An 18,546-nucleotide genomic window follows, 5' to 3' on the forward strand; every position below is an offset into this window, starting at 1 on the left:
AATTGGATCCATATCTTTTTGTAGGTGAGGTCTCCAGAACTGGACACAGTATTATTCCAAATGGGGTCGCATCAGTGCTCTATACAATGGGATCACAATCTCCCGCTTCCTGCTTGTGATACCTCTATCTATGCAGCCAAGCATTCTACTCGCTTTCCCTGTTCGCCCCTTTTGAGACTGTCAGAAATCACGACCCCTAAATCCTTCTCTTCCGAAGTTTTTGCTAACAAAAACTTCTCCTTCCATCTCCAAGGGCTTCCCACTGAGCTCCCACAGGATGGATCCCTTCTTGACCCATCCATGCTGCCTGGCCTCCAAGGTGTCCCTCTTTGTCCCTCTGGGCGGTCTCCTGCCCTTCCTCCTCTGCTCCTGGACAAGGTCTGCTCCTCCTCTTCCTCCTCCTCCCCCAAGCTCTCTCTGCCAAGAGATGGAGGTCTTTGTATCCTTCCCCTTCCCTGATGAACCTTTGGGGATAAAGGTAAAGGCCCTCTGGAGACAAACCAGAAGGACACCTGCCTTCCCTTCAAATCACAAGGCAGCCCCCGAGTTAGGGAGCTGGAAATGCTCCCCTCTGCCCCCCTCGCTCCGGGCTTTTGCAGGCTCCCCGCTTCCCAAGGCTGCCTTACTAGCTCTTACTAGCTCTTACTAGCACTGGCTCAACACAGTTCACCTGTGTGCCCTTTCCTGCCATTTTAGCCCATTGGGAGGCAGGGTACCCCAACTTTTAAGCCCCCCCCAAAGCTTCATCCAATATCTTTCCCCCCCAGGCCTATACAATTTATGCATGGTATGTTTGTGTGTATGTTTGGCTTTTAATAAGGGTTTTTAGCTATTTTAAATATTAGATTTGTCATACGCTGCTTTATCATTGTTCTTAGCCGCCCTGAGTCTACGGAGGTGGGCGGAAATCAAATCAAATCAAATCTACCACAATCCTACATTCCTAAAGGCCTGTCTCTGATCACTCAGAAGATACTCTGATCACTTTATCAAGAGTTGTTAACCTAATCCTACATAGCTTCTGCTCTAGTAATCCCACACACTACTAACCAGAGCATACAAAACTTTCGCCAGACCAATCCTTGAATACAGGTCATCTGTCTGGAACGCACACCGCATTTCGGACATCAACACTCTAGAAAATGTCCAGAGATACTTTATCAGAGGAGCCCTCCACTCCTCCCTACGCAACTAGACTTACAATCCTAGGTTTAGAAAGCTTAGAACTACATCGTCTTAAACATGACCTAAGCATAGCCCATAAAATCATCCTGTCAACGATTACTTCAGCTTCAACCATAACAACACGTGAGCACACAACAGATACAAACTTAAAGCAAACCGCTGTAAACTCAACTGCAGGAAATATGACTTTAGTAACCGAGTAGTTGAGGCATGGAACTCACTACCAGACTCTGCAGTATCATCCCCTAACCCCCAAAACTTAGATTATCCACTGTTGACCTCTCCTGATTCCTAAGAGGTTAGTAAGGGGCGTGCATAAATGCACCAGCGTGCCTTCTGTCCCCTGTCCTAATGTTTCTCTTTTACTAGGATCACGTATATAAATATTATTATATCTGTGTAGACCAGGGGTCTCCAACCGCCGGTCCGCGGACCGGGACCGGGCCGTTGGGGGTTTTCAGCCGGTCCGCGGCGCCAGGGCCCCCTCGGCCTTTCCGCGCTGCCCACCGCCCGCCCGATTTGCCCCCTCTGCTCCTCTGCCACCTCCTGCCTTTCACCGCAGCTCCTCCCGCACCCGGAACGCACGCCCTGCCCGCCTCACATTTGCCGAGAGGACTTTCGCCCCGGGCTCTCAGCAAGGGGGCTGCATGAGAGGCGGGGCCGGCGGAAGGTGATATTCAATGTCGGGGGCGCACGGGCGGTTTTGCGCGCGCTCCCTATCTCCCTGCTAGCCCACTCGGAATACTGTATTCAAAATAAGAAAAGCCTTCGCAAAGGCTTTTCTTATTTTGAATACGTATTCTGAGTGGGCTAGCAGGGAGATAGGGAGCGCGCGCAAAACCACCCGTGCGCCCCCGACATTGAATATCACCTTCCGCCGGCCCCGCCTCTCATGCAAACCCCCTTGCTGAGAGCCCGGGGCGAAAGTCCTCTCGGCAAATGTGAGGCGGGCAGGGCGTGCGCGCGTCACCGCTGAGAAGAACGGAGAGAGAACGAGAGTGAGTGAAAGCAACAGACAGCAAGATAGAGAGAAAGTGAGAAAGAGAGAGTGAGAGAAAGGGGGGGAGAGAAAGAGATAGCAAGAGAGAGAGAACAAGAGAGAGAAAGAGCGTGAGAAACAAAACAAGAGAAAGAGTGAGAGACAGAGAAAGCAAAAGAGACAGAAAGAAAACAAGAGAGAGAAAGTGAGAAGAAGAGAGAGAAAGAGGGGGAGAGAGAGAGAGGGGGGGGGAGAGAGAGAAAGAGAGGGAGAAAGAGAGGGAAAGGGGGGAGAGATAGCAAGAGAGGGAGAGAGAAAGAGGGAGGGAAAGGGGGAGAGAGGGGGGAGAGAAAGAGGAGATAAAGGAAGAGGAGAGAGAGAAAGGAAGAGAAAGAAAGAAAGAGGGATAGAAAGAGAGAGAGAGTGAGAGATGCTCAGTGAGCCTTTCTTTGAAGTTGCCTTTCTTTCTTTCTTTCTTTCTCTTTCTTTCTTTCTTTCTTGCTCTTTTTCTTTCTCTCTTTTACCTTTCCTTCCTCTATTTCTTTTCTTTCTCCTTCCTACCTTCTTCCCTCCCTCCCTCCAGTCCTTCCTCTCTTACTCTCCCCTTTCATAAGTTTCCTTGCTTCCTTCCTCTGTTCCTGTCCCTTCCCTCTTTCCTTCTTTCTTCCTTCCTTCCTTCCTTTCCTCCCTTCCTTTCCTCCCTCCATTTCTTGCTTTCCTTTTCCTTCCTCCCTTCTTTCCTCCCTCATTCCCTTCTTTCACTCCTTCCTCTCTTACTCTCCCCTTTCACACCTTTCTTTGCTTCTTTGCACCCTTCTTCTGTTCCTGTACCTTCCCTCTTTCCTTCCTTCCTTCCCACCCTCCGTCCATTCATTCACCCATTCCTCTCTTGATCGCCCCTTTTACGGCGCCGCTGACAGCTAGCTCCCCCCCCCCCACCGGGCCATGGAAAACTGGTCTAGCTGAAAGCCGGTCCCTGGTGCAAAAAAGGTTGGGGACCTCTGGTGTAGACCACCAGTATGTACTTGACAAAACAAACAGATAAATAAAAATAAATAAATAAACTTTTCCTTAACAGCCACCACCATCTCTCGCCCAGGCTACATGCCTCCAGTGTCTTTGGGGTTCCTCAGAGGCCCAGTTTCGGGCCCTCTTACACGACTTACCAGAGCTTACAAAACTTTTGCCAGACCCATCCTCGAATACAGCTCATCCGTTTGGAACCCATATCGCATCTCAGATATCAACACCCTTCAAAATGTCCAAAGATACTTCACCAAAAGAGCCCTTCACTCTTCCACTCGAAACAGAATACCCTACCAGACTAGACTAACAATCCTGGGCATAGAAAGCGTAGAACAAAGACGCCTTAAACATGATTTAAGTATTTCCCACAAGATCATATGCTGCAATGTCCTGCCTGTCGGCGACTACTTCAGCTTCAACCACAACAACACAAGAGCACACAACAGATTTAAACTTAATATTAACTGCTCCAAACTTGACTGTAAAAAATAGGACTTCAGTAACCGAGTTGTCGAAGTGTGGAACTCATTACCGGACTCCATAGTGTCATCCCGAAACCCCCAACACTTTACCCTTAGATTATCTACGGTTGACCTATCCAGATTCCTAAGAGGTCAGTAAGGGGCGAGTACAAGTGCACTAGAGTGCCTTCCGTCCCCTGTCCTATTGCTCTCCTATATCTCCTATACCTTTCTTCTATTCCTATATCTCTTCTTCTATTCTTTCATTGAGATGTTCTATTCCTATATCTTCTTTTCTATTCTTTCTTAGATATATTTTACTATGAGTATCTCTTCTATAACCTTCATCATGAATTTTACTATGTGTATGTGTGTGTATATATATAGGTATCACATGTTTGATAGTATTTTACTATGTGTGTGTATGTATATAGCTGAAAGGATTGGATACTGTAGCCTAGAGGATAATTCTCTGCCTTACAAGGCAAAGGTTGCAGATTCAAGTCCCAGTGGGTATGGCTAGCTGATGAGGCCAAAATAAGGCTGATATAGATCTATCCTAGTCTCCCTTAATTTTCAAATTCAGCAAAAAAACATGTGACACATATATATAATCTATATTTACAGCAGCACGAAGCTTACAACTTCAGCCTGATGATGGTGAATGTGATTTCACCGAAACGTCGCATAGACATGCAAAATATTACATGGGGCAAAATCCGAACTCAGAACAATCTACATACATACATACATACATGCATACATACATACATACATACATACATACATATATCACATGTTTAATACCAGGGTGATCTGACATAAAAAACATATACAGTACTGTATATATATATATATGCCCACTAAATCCCTCATTGTGTATTGGACAAAACAAATAAAGATGTATGTTCAGAGCCCACTCAAAACTTCTCCCAGACCTGCAGTCTGACGGACTGGCTCTTTGGGCCAGCTGCCCCGGCCTGTGGCTAGCACTGGGTTCTGGGCCAGCCCTGCAGAACCGGCTTCCCCCAAACCCTCCCGACTCAGACTGCAAGAGCTGTGGGAAAGGCAACGAAGCTCGGCTCTTTCCCAGTCTTCAGGGAGGGGGGGGGGGGAGTGTGTCAGGACCGCGGGGCGTCGGGTGGGGGCGATGTTGCCGGGCGAGCGGAGGCCTCTCCCTTCCACGCCGTGCCAAGCTGCGACTCCCGCCATCTCCCGAGATGTTTAAATTACTGGCCGTGTCATAAATCAGCGGCAGAAACAAGATGAAGCAAGACTCCTGCCTGTTGCCGAGCTGCGAAAGGCTTCATTTATTTACTGCAATGGCCAAAGGAGCAGGCAGCTGCCACCGCAGCCCAAGAATTAATCGGCTCCCGGCTTGTCTCGTCTCCCCACCACCACCACTCCACCCCGTAGCTTCCGGGGGATGAAGTGGCCGCTTTATTATTATTATTTATTATTATTATTTTAATTTTAAAATTGATTTTTAATTTCAAGACAAAGACACATACAAAAACACACAACAAAAAAAGGCAGCTCAAGCTCCTCCATACTTATTTATTTATTCATTTGTCCAATACACAAATACATAGAAACATAGAAGACTGACGGCAGAAAAAGACCTCATGGTCCATCTAGTCTGCCCTTATACTATTTCCTGTATTTTATCTTACAATGGATATATGTTTATCCCAGGCATGTTTAAATTCAGTTACTGTGGATTTACCAACCACGTCTGCTGGAAGTTTGTTCCAAGGATCTACTACTCTTTCAGTAAAATAATATTTTCTCATGTTGCCTTTGATCTTTCCCCCAACTAACTTCAGATTGTGTCCCCTTGTTCTTGTGTTCACTTTCCTGTTAAAAACACTTCCCTCCTGAACCCTATTTAACCCTTTAACATATTTAAATGTTTCGATCATGTCCCCCCTTTTCCTTCTGTCTTCCAGACTATACAGATTGAGTTCATTAAGTCTTTCCTGATACGTTTTATACTTAAGACCTTCCACCATTCTTGTAGCCCGTCTTTGGACCCGTTCAATTTTGTCAATATCTTTTTGTAGGTGAGGTCTCCAGAACTGAACACAGTACTCCAAATGTGGTCTCACCAGCGCTCTATATAAGGGGATCACAATCTCCCTCTTCCTGCTTGTTATACCTCTAGCTATGCAGCCAAGCATCCTACTTGCCTTTCCTACCGCCCGACCACACTGCTCACCCATTTTGAGACTGTCAGAAATCACTACCCCTAAATCCTTCTCTTCTGAAGTTTTTGCTAACACAGGAAGTTTTGCTAATACATAGGAAGAAAAAAAGACATGTGGTAATATATATAAGGATAAAAGTGAACTTAGAGGAGAGGATATATGAAAGAAAGAAAATATATATGATAAGTGAGAGAAAGGAAAGAAAATTGTACGCCCCTTACTGGCCTCTTAGGAACCTGGAGAGGTCAATCGTGGAGAGTCTAAGGGAGAAATGTTGGGGGTTAGGGGTTGACACTACTGAGTCCGGTAATGAGTTCCACACTTCGATAACTCGATTGTTGAAATCATATTTTTTACAGTCAAGTTTGGAGCGGTTCGTATTAAGTTTGAATCTGTTGCGTGCTCTTGTGTTGTTGCGGTTGAAGCTGAAGTAGTCATTGACCGGTAGGACGTTGCAGCATATGATCTTGTGGGCAATACTCAAATCGTGTTTTAGGCACCATAGTTCTAGGCTTTCTAGGCCCAGGATTGTTAGTCTATTTTCATAGGATATTCTGTTTCGAGTGGAGGAGTGAAGGGCACTTCTGGTGAAATATCTTTGGACATTTTCAAGAGTGTTGATGTCTGAGATGTGGTATGGGTTCCAGACAAATGAGCAGTAGTCTAGGATGGGTCTGGCAAAAGTTTTGTAAGCTCTTGTGAGTACTGTGAGATTGCCTGAGCAGAAGCTGCGTAGGATCAGGTTAACAACTCTAGAAGCTTTTTTGGCGATATAGTTGCAGCAGGCTTTAGCACTTAGGTCATTCGATATTAGTATTCCAAGGTCTTTTACTGAGTGTGGGTTAGCAGTGAGTGATTGTTTGTTCAGTCCATATGTGCGGTGTGGATTCTTTTTGCCGATGTGGAGGGTAGAGCATTTGTTGGTTGATATTTGAAGTTGCCAGGTGTTGGACCAGTCTGAGACAAAGTCCAGGTCTTTTTGGAGAGTGAGTGTGTTATCAGTGGTGTTGAAAAGTTTCACATCGTCGGCAAAAAGAACACAGTTGCTTTCGATATGGTCACAGAGGTCATTGATGTAGAGAATGAAGAGAGTAGGACCTAGTACTTTTCAGAGGTCTAAGCAATTTGAACAAGAATCTTGTAGATCATATTGAGAAAAGGTTAAAAAAAAGAACTAATGAAAGGGAAAAAAAGGTATAGACCATCAACAATGACTATTTACAAATGTTCATATAGTTTTGTATACCAAATTTTGTAATAGTCAGATTCTTCCTGTACCTTTAACCGCCTTGTCATCATATCCATTTCAGCAGAGTCAGTAATCTTATTTATTACTTCTCTTGGAATTTTGGTATTTTTCCCTCTTTGCGTGTATGCTACCCTGGCAGCCGTTAAAATATGTATTAATAGATATTATTTATTATTATTTATTAGATTTGTATTATGCCGCCTCTCTCCGAGGACTAGGAGCGGCTCACAACAAGCAGTACAAAATACAAATCCAATATTAAAAACAATTCAATCATACAACCCAAACAATCATACATAAAACGGAACAGCGGAGATGGGGGCTCTGGGGCTCTGCATCAAGACTGTCCGCCCCCCCGAGGTTGGGGGGGTCTTCTCTCCCTTTGGGGGAGGGGGCTTTTGGCAGCCATGCAATCCAGCACTGGCCTTGGGTTTAGAAGATCCCTTTTCCTTTCTTTTTTAAAAAATTAAATCTTTATTAAAGAAAAAACAACCACAACCAGGCATGCTTAAATTCAGTTCCTGTGGATTTACCAACCACGTCTGCTGGAAGTTTGTTCCAAGCATCTACTACTCTTTCAGTAAAATAATATTTTCTCATGTTGCTTCTGATCTTTCCCCCAACTATATATATGTTTATATAAGCAGACCACAAAAAAGTAGTTTGGAGATGAGGAACATGGGAACGAATACAAATATGTGGCTTTTACATTGAACCTCTTTCATATTCGATATTTAGTGTCTTAGTTAAATAAAAAAGAAAGAAAAACACATTGAGAAAGAGAGAAAAGTGAAGGACAAAGAAAAAAAAGAGAAAAACTATACATATGTACACTGCTCAAAAAAATAAAATAAAGGGAACACTCAAAGAACACATCCTAGATCTGAATGAATGAAATATTCTAATTGAATCCTTTGTTCTGTACAAAGTTGAATGCGCACAACAGCAGGGGAAATGGATTGTCAGTCAGTTTTGCTTCCTAAGTGGACAGTTGGATTTCACAGAAGTTTGATTTACTTGGAGTTATATTGGGTTGTTTAAGTGTCCCCTTTATTTTTTTGTATACATCAAATACCCGGAGAAGGTCGATTCTGTGGGACCTCACCGACCGCTGGGATGCAATACAATGTCTCAATCTGGCCCCCTAGAGGTTCTGCCTGCCCTTCAGGCAACTGGGGCTCTTCAAGAAAGTTCCACTAGTGGAAATGAAGCTACATCCACAGTTCCAGCTGACTGGTGGCAGTAACTTCCTGGATTACTGGTCTCAGCTCGGCTCTTCTTTCCCCCCCTGCTGCTGCTGCTGTGTGCGCCTTGCTTTTTTCCTCTTTCCTCCTTCCTGGCCTCGGACGAGCTTTCCTCTCTCCTGCCCGGCTCCCCTCCAGCCTCATGCGGCCACCTCCCAAGGCCAGGAGAGCCGCGCCGCGCCAAAGCAGACAGGGTTGCGGTCTTTTTCCCCTTTGAAGCCCTCACTCGGCCCACAGCTGAGATGGAAAGACATCGTGCAGCAATAACAGTTCACTTGAAGGATGATGATCGTTCAAGCCACTTCCCATCTGGTCACATGGCCGGCAAGCCACTCCTACCCAGTCACATGACCATCTAACCACACCCACAAAATAAGCCACACCCACAGTGTGGCAGTAAAAATTTTGGCTGCCCATTACTGATATTGTGGCCTCTGGACAGTCTTGACACAAGGACGACTCCCAGCAGTGTTTGTCTCCTGCCGGGAAGCAGAGAAGATTGTCTGAATGCCAGGCAGCTGCTTAAGGCTCCGTAATGGATGGGATAATGATTGACAGACTCATCCTGGACACAGGCATCAAAGTTGGTGCGGAAGATGTTCCTTGGACAGGCTGAACTGTGTCCAGCTTGGGACTTGCTCACATGCTAAGGGAATGGGGGGACTTTTAAGGGAAGCTGGCGGCTCTGAAATATTCCGCCGCTTGGATAAGACCAGCTTCAGTCCTGCTTTATTCTTCGGGTCATTGGGGCACAAACCATTGGGCGCGGCTGCCTGGCACAAAACCCTCGGATTTTGTGGTCCAACGGGCTAAGGGGGGCACTGGGAGGGGGTGTCAGGCACGTATGAATTTGCATCAGGAATACTTGCATTCTGGCCTGGGTACATTATTTACGGGACCGTCTCCTGCCACATACACTTCCCTCCCAGAGACCAATAAGATCACACAGGCTTGACCTTCTTTAGGTCTTGTTGACTATGCAATGCAAGTTGGTGGGACAATAGGGGAGGGCCTTCTCTGTGGCCGCCCCGGCTCTATAGAATCAACCCCCGCCCCTGATGTTCGTACTGCTCTCACCCTGCTGGCCTTCCAAAAGGCTACGAAGACCTGGCATTGCTGGCAGGCCTGGGGGGGCCATGGATTGTGCATCTTTCATGGCCAAATTGTATGGAATAATATGTATGTTTTGATGGGATTGCTGAGTTGTGGGTTTTAATTGGGGTTGTTGTTTTAATTTGTGCTTCCTTTTATTGTCAACTGTACTTTTTTATATTATTGTAAGCCGCCCTGAGTCCTTCAAGATTGGGCGGCATAGAAGTCAAACAAACAAACAAACAAACAAACAAACAAACAAACACACACACAAACAATTTCCACAAAGCTTCCTGGCTGGTTTCCCATTTGTCAAATCCTTGGGGCTGGTAATGAAAGAAGGGCTTTGAGTGAAAGGCAGGAGCCCCCCTTCACCTGCCCAGGTGAGTTCTTTGCCCTGCTCAGCAGCAGCAGGAGGTGGGCCCGTCCACTTTGGCCCACCAGGCCGCCTGATTCCCCAGCCCGGAGGCTCCCAGGGCCCAGCACAGTGATGGGCTACCCAAATTTTTACTACCACACTGTGGGCGTGGCTTATGCATTTTGTTTCAACATCTTTCAGTGCAAATTGAGTGCTCTGGGGTGGAGCTTCAAATTTTGCTACCTGACCGTTCCCGTAGGAGCCCATCACTGGCCCAGCAGCCCCTCGGAAGGGAAGCCTCCCAGCTGAGCGGCTCGTCCACAAGAGCGCAGCGTCGACTTGTATCCGCAGGCCCAGGAAAGCAGCCAGCCCCGGCGCTGATCAGGCGGCTGGGCTCGGAGGGGCCCCGTTGGACCGAGCTCTGCCCGCCAGCCCCCGCGGGTCCCTGCCGGGAGGGAGGGCAGCGGAGGGGAGGGTAGCCGGCCCGGCCGTTTCGTTCCTGGGGGACAAGTCAGGCGGAGCGCCGGGTTTTAGCACTCTGCACGAGCACCGGAACCCGCCGCCCGCCTCCGCTTCCCCGTGGCCCCGCCCCCTCCAGGCTGCCCGCGCGGGATTGGCTGTAGGTGGCGGGGAGGGGGGAGGTGGGCGGGGCTTCCCCCGGCCAGCCTTTCAGGAGGCGGCCAGCCGGCCGGCCGCCGTCACCAGCTGAGGAGTCGCCGCCGCCCGTAGCCTCCTGCCTGGCCCCGCCCCGCCCCCGGCCCCAACTTTCGCGGCTCGGGCAGGTGGCGCGGCGCGGAGCCCGGGCGGCCGGCGGCTGTGCCATGCGGGGCTCCCCTCGGGCGGCGGCGGCGGGGCGGGCGGGCGCGAGCGGCCCCTGCAGCCGGGTGGGCGTCGGCCGGGCTGACAGGATGCGGCCGGGGCTGGGCGCGGGCAGGCGGCATGGCCCCCCCGCCTAAGGGCCCCCCCCGCCCGCAAGCTGCTCTGCATGTGCAGCCTCTCGCTCTGCCTGACCTACGCCTGCTACAGCCTCATGGGCGGCCCCGGAGCCCGACGCGCCCCGCTGGACGCCCGCGGCTCCCCCAACGCCGGCCCGACCCCCCGCCGGACGCCCCGCGCCGCCGCCCGGCCCCGCCGTCCCGGCGCCTCGGAGCAGCTCTACCACCGCCGCCACCAGCCCTCCCGCCGCCACCACAGTCCCCGGGCGAGCGGCCGAAAGCCCCGTCGGCAACGCCAGCACCGCCCAGCCGCCGGACGCTTCGGCCACGCCGGCCTGCGGGGAGAAGCGGTTGCCGCAGGCGTTGATCATCGGGGTGAAGAAGGGGGGCACCCGCGCCCTGCTGGAGGCGCTCCGGGCGCACCCCGACGTCCGCGCCGTGGGCACCGAGCCCCACTTCTTCGACCGCAACTACGGCCACGGCCTCGACTGGTACAGGTGAGCAGGACGAGACGGGGCGGGAGGCGGGGGCTTGCCTGGCCGGTGGGCACGGAGCTCGGTGAAAGCGCTGCCGGTGCCTCCGAGCGCAGCAGGAGCCGCTCGCCGCCCCTCGTCTGTCGGCAGGTGCGCGAGGGTGCCCGCCCGGCTCCGACCCGGCTGCCGGCCGGTGGGATGCTCGCTGGCGGCCAGGCTCTCCTGCTCGGTCGCTTGGTTTGGGCGGCTGGGGGCTCGCCGGGTCCCTCCGCCGCTCCCAGGTGGAGGAGAACCGGGCTGCGGGGCGAGGTTGGAACAGCCCCAGCTGGGGAGGGTGGCGTCCGCTTGCCTGCCTCCCTGGAGGACCCTCCACTTCTCTTAAGGCAGCTGCTGCTGTTGGGAGGGGGTGGACACAGCAGGTAGAATTGGAGGATGTTGAGCAACGCTGGGCGCTTTGGGACGCGCTATCCCCCTCCACTCTTCCTCGCCACTTTTATTTATTTGTTATTTATGTGTTTGGTATTGGTTACAACGATGTGATAATATTTGCTACTAGTAAAAGAGAAACACGAGCACAGGGGACGGAAGGCACGCTGGGGCACTTATGCGCGCCCCTTGGATGCCTTCGGTGGCACCGCTTGGAAATCAATCCCCCCCCCCCCCCCCGGCGGAGTGGCCGCTGCTGGGCTTCGCGATGCTCCTTCGCCCGGTTCCAGCCCCGAAGGGAACGCCTGCCTCTGCCCGGGTGGCTTCCCCCGGGAGATTCCGGGGCAGGCGGTTAGGGCGGAAGGTGCCGTCTCCGCTGAGAAAGGCTGGCCGAGCGCCTCGGTCGTTGCAGCTGAGCCCGCGGAGGAGCCCCGGCCGCACGAGGGTCTCCTGGCCCTCCCGAAGTTTCAGGCTCTTCTGGCGCCCTGAAAGCTGAGGAAGGAGGGAGGGGGAAGCCAACTTCCAGGAGGAGGAGGAGGGTCTTCCTCCTTAGGGCTTCTCTTCACAGGTGGGCTGCTAAGGTGGGACGCTGAGGTGGACATGGCTCTGAGTGCTAGCAGAGTCCAACACAATTCTGCTACTGCACCTGCACAGGGAGAGAAATCGCCTGCGGACATGCAGGTGCGCCTCTGGCCCAGGTGCAGTGGCAGAATGGCGCTGGCCTCTGCCACCACTCAGAGCCACAGGGGTGAGCACATCGTCCCGCCTTAGCAGCCCCCTCTGCTTCTCTGTCTGCAGGAGGCTGGGGCATTGCCGAGCAGGGGTGGGCTTCGCTGGGTTGGGGGGCCCATGGCTGCATTCTTACCTCAGCTGCCTGCTCCCTTTCTGCGCTTACTGTTCAGCCCTCCTGAGGGGCACCAGGGGACCCTAGAAATGGGTCGGGTGGGAGACAACAGGCAGGAAGAAGAAGTCCTTCCCTGCATCCTCAGGCGCTCGCTTCGGGGAGCTTTGCCGGGCTTGTATGTGTTCTGTGTGTCTTGTTTGTGTGTCTGGAGGCTGAAGGAGTCCCCGTCTTCTCCGTTTGTGCTTTGGGGTGGGAGAGGCTCCTCTTCACCCTCCCGATGTGCAGTTTGCATCTGGCCGCATCCAGCCCCTGGGACGAGGGCTCCAAGCCAGGAGCTGCCTTGCGCATCATGTGCAGCGACCAGAAGGGGCCAAGACTCTTTGCCCAGGGGCTACTGCAGGGAGAGGCTGCTGGCCATCCCAATGGCAATTCTTTCTGTCACTCAAGGGGATTAGCCTGCCTGCTTCGCCTTCCCTGAAGCGAGGGGCTCAGAGGTTTTGGTGTGCGTGATGTGTCCCTTGGCAATCCCTTCCTTCTTCAGTGGGGATTCTCCTCTGGTTGTGGTCTGGCTGACCGGAGTGCTTAGTCTAAGCCAGGGATGACCTTTTTTTGTTGGGTGCTGAAAGAGTGCATGCATGCTATCGTGCCCACACCCATAATTCAATGCCTAGAGAAGGCAAAAACAGTCCCCCCCCACCTCCTTAGGCCCTCTGGCCTGTTTCCCAACTTCTGGTGGACCCCGTAGGCTCGTGTTTCACCCTTCCCAACCTCCAAAGGCTTCCCGGGAGCCAAGGGAGGGTAAAAACACTCTCTCTCCTCCTGGAGGCTCTCTGGAAGCCAAAAACGCCTTCCAGAGCCTCTGTGTGAGCCAAAAATCAGCTGGCCGTCACACACATGCATGTTGGACCTGAGCTAGGGCAACAGCTCGTGTGCCAGCAGATATAGCTCCATGTGCCACCTGTGGCCCCCGTGCCATAGGTTCGCCATCACTTGTCTAAGCCCAGCCCTTTGATTTGGCGCTGGGGCTTCTTGAGTGCCCAGCAGTCGCTTCTTGTACGAAGCTCCCCATCCCTCCCTTCTCTCCTGGCTTCTGTGAAGCGGCTCAGAATAGCCCAAGGCGTTTTGCATTGTGTAACGGCTCCAATATACAACCGACATTGCCCAGCGTTCTAGGAAAGGGATTGCCAGGGACTCTGTCCAGCTAGTTAATAAATGTGGGAGGCCTGGAAATCATGTGGTCCAAGCCCCCCCCCCCGAGTAGGACTCCAGCCTCTCCCATAGACGGCCGTCCAGTGCCAAGACATCCCGTCCTGAAGCAGCCACTTCATTGGTCAACAGCTGGGCCTGTTCCTTGCCATCAGCCCATGCAGCTCTCTCTCCCCTGTTTTGGCTACTGACAGCAAGACAGGTGGCCGAGGGAGGGGGGGGGGGCTCTCTCTGTGCCCAGAGTGGAAGCTCCCTGCAAAAGCAGCTCTTTCTCGGCTCATTTTGTGCCGTCCCTTTGGCTACAGCTGAGTTGCCAGTTCTGTGGTTTCCAACTCGGGCATTGGGGGGCAGGAGAGGAGGGTTTTTAGATTGGTTCCACTCTGACGTTTGTTCCGAGTGGTGTGTCTTTGCGTGGGTGTTTAGGCCCAGTTAATGGCTCACACAGCAAGAGGTGACATGCTCGCTCTGCCTTCGCCTCCGACCTCCGCGGCCACGGTGGGGTTGGGGCAGCCGAAATTCCTGGAAGATTCCTGCAGTTTTGCTATTCGAGCGCTGCTTCTCAGCCGAGGGGGGGGGATGTCCAGCGTGGCTGCCCATAATGTCCATGGGCCTCCTGCTGCCCCTCGAGGTGGGTGGTGGGTGGGTGGGAGGCAGAACTGGTGTAAAGTAGAATTTTTTTTAAAAAAATTATTTTTAAAAATTATTTTTAAAGGAAAAGTGAAGGTTTATTCAATGTGGATTTTTTTTTAATAAATTGTATTTACATATATAGACAAAAATACAAGGACAAGACAAACATATAAAATTAAAAAGCATAACAGAAAGCAAGTAGAATGCTTGGCGGCACAGCTGGAGGTATAACAAGCAGGGAGAGGGAGATGGTGATCCCGCTGTATAGAGAAGTGTTCCCCAACCTTGGCAACTTGAAGATATTTGGACTTCAACTCCCAGAATTCCCCAGCCAGCAAATGCTGGCTGGGGAATTCTGGGAGTTGGAGTCCAGATATCTTCAAGTTGCCAAGGTTGGGAAACACTGGTATAGAGGGCTGGGGAGACCCCATTTGGAATAATACTGTGTTCAGTTCTGGAGACTTCACCTACAAAAAGAGATCGATCAAATTGAACGGGTCCAAAGACGGGCTACAAAAATGATGGAAGGTCTTAAGCATCAAACTGATCGGGAAAGACTTCATGAACTCAATCTGTATAGTCTGGAGGACAGAAGGCAAAGGGGGGATACGATCGAAACATTTAAACATGTTCAAGGGTTAAATAAGGTTCAGGGGGGAAGTGTTTTCAATAGGAAAGTGAACCCAAGAACAAGGGGGCACAATCTGAGGTTAGTTGGGGGAAAGATCAGAAGCAACGTGAGAAAATATGATTTGACTGAAAGAGTCGTAGATGCTTGGAACAAACCTCCATCAGGCGTGGTCGGTCAATCCACAGTCACTGAATTTAAACATGCCTAGATCCATCCTAAGATCAAATACAGGAAATAGTATCAGGGCAGACTAGATGGACCAGGAGCTCTTTTTCTGCCGTCAATCTTCTAGGTTTCTATGTAAAAGATTGGGTGAAAAGCTGGCAGGGAAAATGTTGGGGAGATTCCTGAAAAGGAAAGGCTGGAGGTTGGGGAGCAACCTGTTTCGGGAGGGGGCGGGTGGGTCTGCTGGGAGGGAGCAACCGACCCACTGACTCATGCTGGGGAGAGAGGAGGGGAGTTGATGGAGAACGCCGGGGCTAGCTGCAGCCCCCTCAACGTGACACACAACCTCCTGAGCCATCAATGCCTTGAAGGCAACCATTTATGCGCTCTTACCTGGGCGTGCTCTGCAAATGCAATGATGGGTCTATGACGGACTGGGCCAAGTGGGTCACACAAGCACAGGCCCCACTAAAAACTGGGGACCAGAAGGTGGTGGTGGTGGGAGAGACCCCAGAATAGCTTCCTCTCACTCTCAGGTCATCCAGGAAAATGAACCCCCCCCCTCCCTTTGCCCACTCATTATGTTTTGATTTGTGAATGGTGATGGATGATTTTAACTCTATTAGTGTTTTTTAAAGTTTTAGTTATATTAATTGGATTTTTAAAAGTTAACAACAACAACAACAATAATAATAATAATAATTTATTAGATTTCTATGCCGCCCCCCTCCTCCGTAGACTTGGAGCGGCTCACAACAAAATAATAACAGTATAACAAATCTAATTTATTTATTTATTCATTCATTCATTCATTCATTTATTAAATTTGTATGCCGCCCCTCTCCGTAGACTCAGGGCAGCTCACAGCTTTTTAATATTAAAAACATCTAAAAACCCAACATTAAAACCATACAACGCAATCATACAATGCATAAACTATATAAGCCTGGGGGTATCTTAGTTCCTTCATGCCTAGCAACTTAAGAAAGGCAAGGAGGGTGGGGGCGGTTCTAATCTCTGGGGGGAGTTGATTCCAAAGGGCCGGGGCCACCACAGAGAAGGCTCTTCCCTGGGGGCCCGCCAGCTGACACTATTTAGTCGACAGGACCCGGAGAAGGCCAACTCTGTGGAACCTTATCAGTCGCTGGGATTCATGCGGCAGAAGGCGGTCCCAAAGGTATTCTGGTCTGATGCCATGTAGGGCTTTATAGGTCATTACCAACATTTTGAATTGTGACCGGAAACTGACCGGCAGCCAGTGTTATGTATGCTGTGTATTGTTTTTCAACATGTTGTGAGCCATCCCGAGTCCTCGGAGAGGGGCGGCGTACAAATCCAATAAATGAATAATAAATAAATAAATTATCTTCCACCGACTTAAATCCTGGTGCCCGCATCCACCAGAGCGATTCCACCAGGAATAGACCCCAGGTAGGTACAGCAGAAGCGGGAGGTATATTTCTGGGCCACGGAAAAGCGGGCTGTGGCTTCCTTGTGGTCTCCCTTGTGGTTCCTCTCTGCTGGACTCTGTGGGTGCCCCCACCTGGTTCGGCTCTCCTCCCTAGAGACAGAGGGAGACGGCTTCCGAAAGAAGGTGGGGAGAGGACAGGAGTTTCGTGGAGAAGTCCTCTCCACTTAAGGTTGGTACTGGACAAAATCTGGGGACAAATTCTGAAGCCGTCAGCATTTGGAGGGAAAAAATGCCATTGCTTAGCAGATGTCAGCATGGATTTATCAAGAACAAATCGTGACAAATTACATTTGCTACTGAGACTTCTGTTGACCTCAGGAGAATTGGGGACGTGGTGACTAAAGAAGTTTTCGGAAAGTTTTTGATAGAGAAACTGGGAAAACGTGGCTGGATTATCCTACGATTAGCGGGACCCGGAGCTGTCTGGACCATTCGTGTGGCTCCGCGAGGGTCTCTTTGGTAGGCACTGGGCTCTTCTCCATGTTTACAAATGGCCCAGAGGAGGCATCACAAAATATTTACGGACAACACAAAGATGGGAGAGTTCCAGGAGAAGAAAAAAAATAAAGTCCAGGGTTGTACGAAACCAAACGAAAACACCTGATGATGCAATCGGAGCTCAGGAGGATCTTGACAAGCTATAGCAATGGCACTTAGACTTATATACCGCTTCATGGTGCTCTTGACAGCCCTCTCTAAGCGATTTGCAGAGAGTCAGCCTCTTGCCCCCAACAATCTGGGTCCTCATTTTACTCTGAAGGATGGAAGGCTGAGTCCACCTTGAGCCTCCTGAGATTCGATCTGCCAAACTGCTGGCAGCCGGGGATTAGCAGAAGTAGCTTGCAGTACTGCACTCTAACCACTGCACCACTGAGGAAGGAGGGAAGGAAGGAAGGAAGGAAGGAAGGAAAGACAGAGGGAAGAAAGGAAGGAAGGAAAGATGGAGGGAGGGAGGGAAGGAAGGAAGGAAGGATGAAAGGAAAGAAGGAGGGAGGGAGGGAAGGAGGGAGAGAAGGCAGGCAGGCAGGTTGAGTCAACCTTCACCCTACTGAGATTCGATCTGCCAAACTGCTGAGTGCCAGTGATCAGCAGAAGTAGCTTGCAGTACTGCATTCTAACCACTGCACCACCGAGGAAGGAAGAAAGGAAGGAAGGAAGGAGGGAGAGAGGGAAAGAAGAAAGGAAGGAAAGGAAGGAAGGAAAGATGGAGGGAGGGAGGGAAAGAAGAAAGGAAGGAAGGAGGGAGGGAGAGAAAGAAGAAAGGAAGGAAAGGAAGGAAGGGAAGAGGGAAGGAAAGAAGAAAGAAAGGAAGGAAAGGAAGGAAGGAAGAAGGAAAGATGGAGGGAAGGAGGGAAAGAAGAAAGGAAGGAAAGGAAGGAGGGAGGGAAGGAAAGGAAGGAGGAAAGGAGGGAAGGAAAGAAGAAAGGAAGGAAGGAAAGACGGAGGGAGGGAGGGAAAGAAGAAAGGAAGGAAGGAAAGGAAAGAAGGAGAGAGGGAGGGAGGGAAAGAAGAAAGGAAGGAAGGGAAGAAAGGAGGGAACGAGGGAAGGAAGGAAGGAAATGAAGGAAGGAAGGAAAGACGGAGGGAGGGAGGGAAAGAAGAAACGAAGGAAGGAAAGGAAAGAAGGAGGGAGGGAGGGAAAGAAGAAAGGAAGGAAGGGAAGGAAGAGAAGGAAAGGAAGGAGGGAAGGAAAGAAGAAAACAAGGAAGGAAAGGAAGGAAGGAAGGGAGGAAAGACTGAGGGAGGGAAAGAAGAAAGGAAGGAAGGAAGGAAAGAAGGAGGGAGGGAGGGAGGGAAAGAAGAAAGAAAGGAAGGGAAGAAAGAGAAGGAAGGAAGGAAGAAAGGAAAGATGGAGGGAGGGAATGAAAGAAGGAAGGAAAGGAAAGAAGGAGGGAGGTAGGGAAAGAAGAAAGGAAGGAAGGAAAATAAGAAAGGAAGGAAGGAAGGAAGGAAAGACTGAGGGA

At 50.6% G+C, this 18,546-nt stretch overlaps 1 protein-coding gene across 1 annotated transcript in view; it reads left to right on the top strand.

The window, feature by feature from the left end:
* Positions 1-7,422: 7,422 nt before the first annotated feature.
* Positions 7,423-18,546, top strand: part of LOC139171795 (heparan sulfate glucosamine 3-O-sulfotransferase 2-like) — a 137,696-nt gene continuing 126,572 nt past the window's right edge. Inside the window, 5 exon segments of the mRNA XM_070760227.1 lie at positions 7,423-7,467; positions 10,061-10,420; positions 10,709-10,889; positions 10,892-10,994; positions 11,036-11,233. Of these exon segments, the coding sequence (XP_070616328.1) occupies positions 7,423-7,467; positions 10,061-10,420; positions 10,709-10,889; positions 10,892-10,994; positions 11,036-11,233 (887 nt within the window).

This window comes from Erythrolamprus reginae, chromosome 9 (genome assembly GCF_031021105.1).
Source record: "Erythrolamprus reginae isolate rEryReg1 chromosome 9, rEryReg1.hap1, whole genome shotgun sequence".
Taxonomy (NCBI): domain Eukaryota; kingdom Metazoa; phylum Chordata; class Lepidosauria; order Squamata; family Dipsadidae; genus Erythrolamprus; species Erythrolamprus reginae.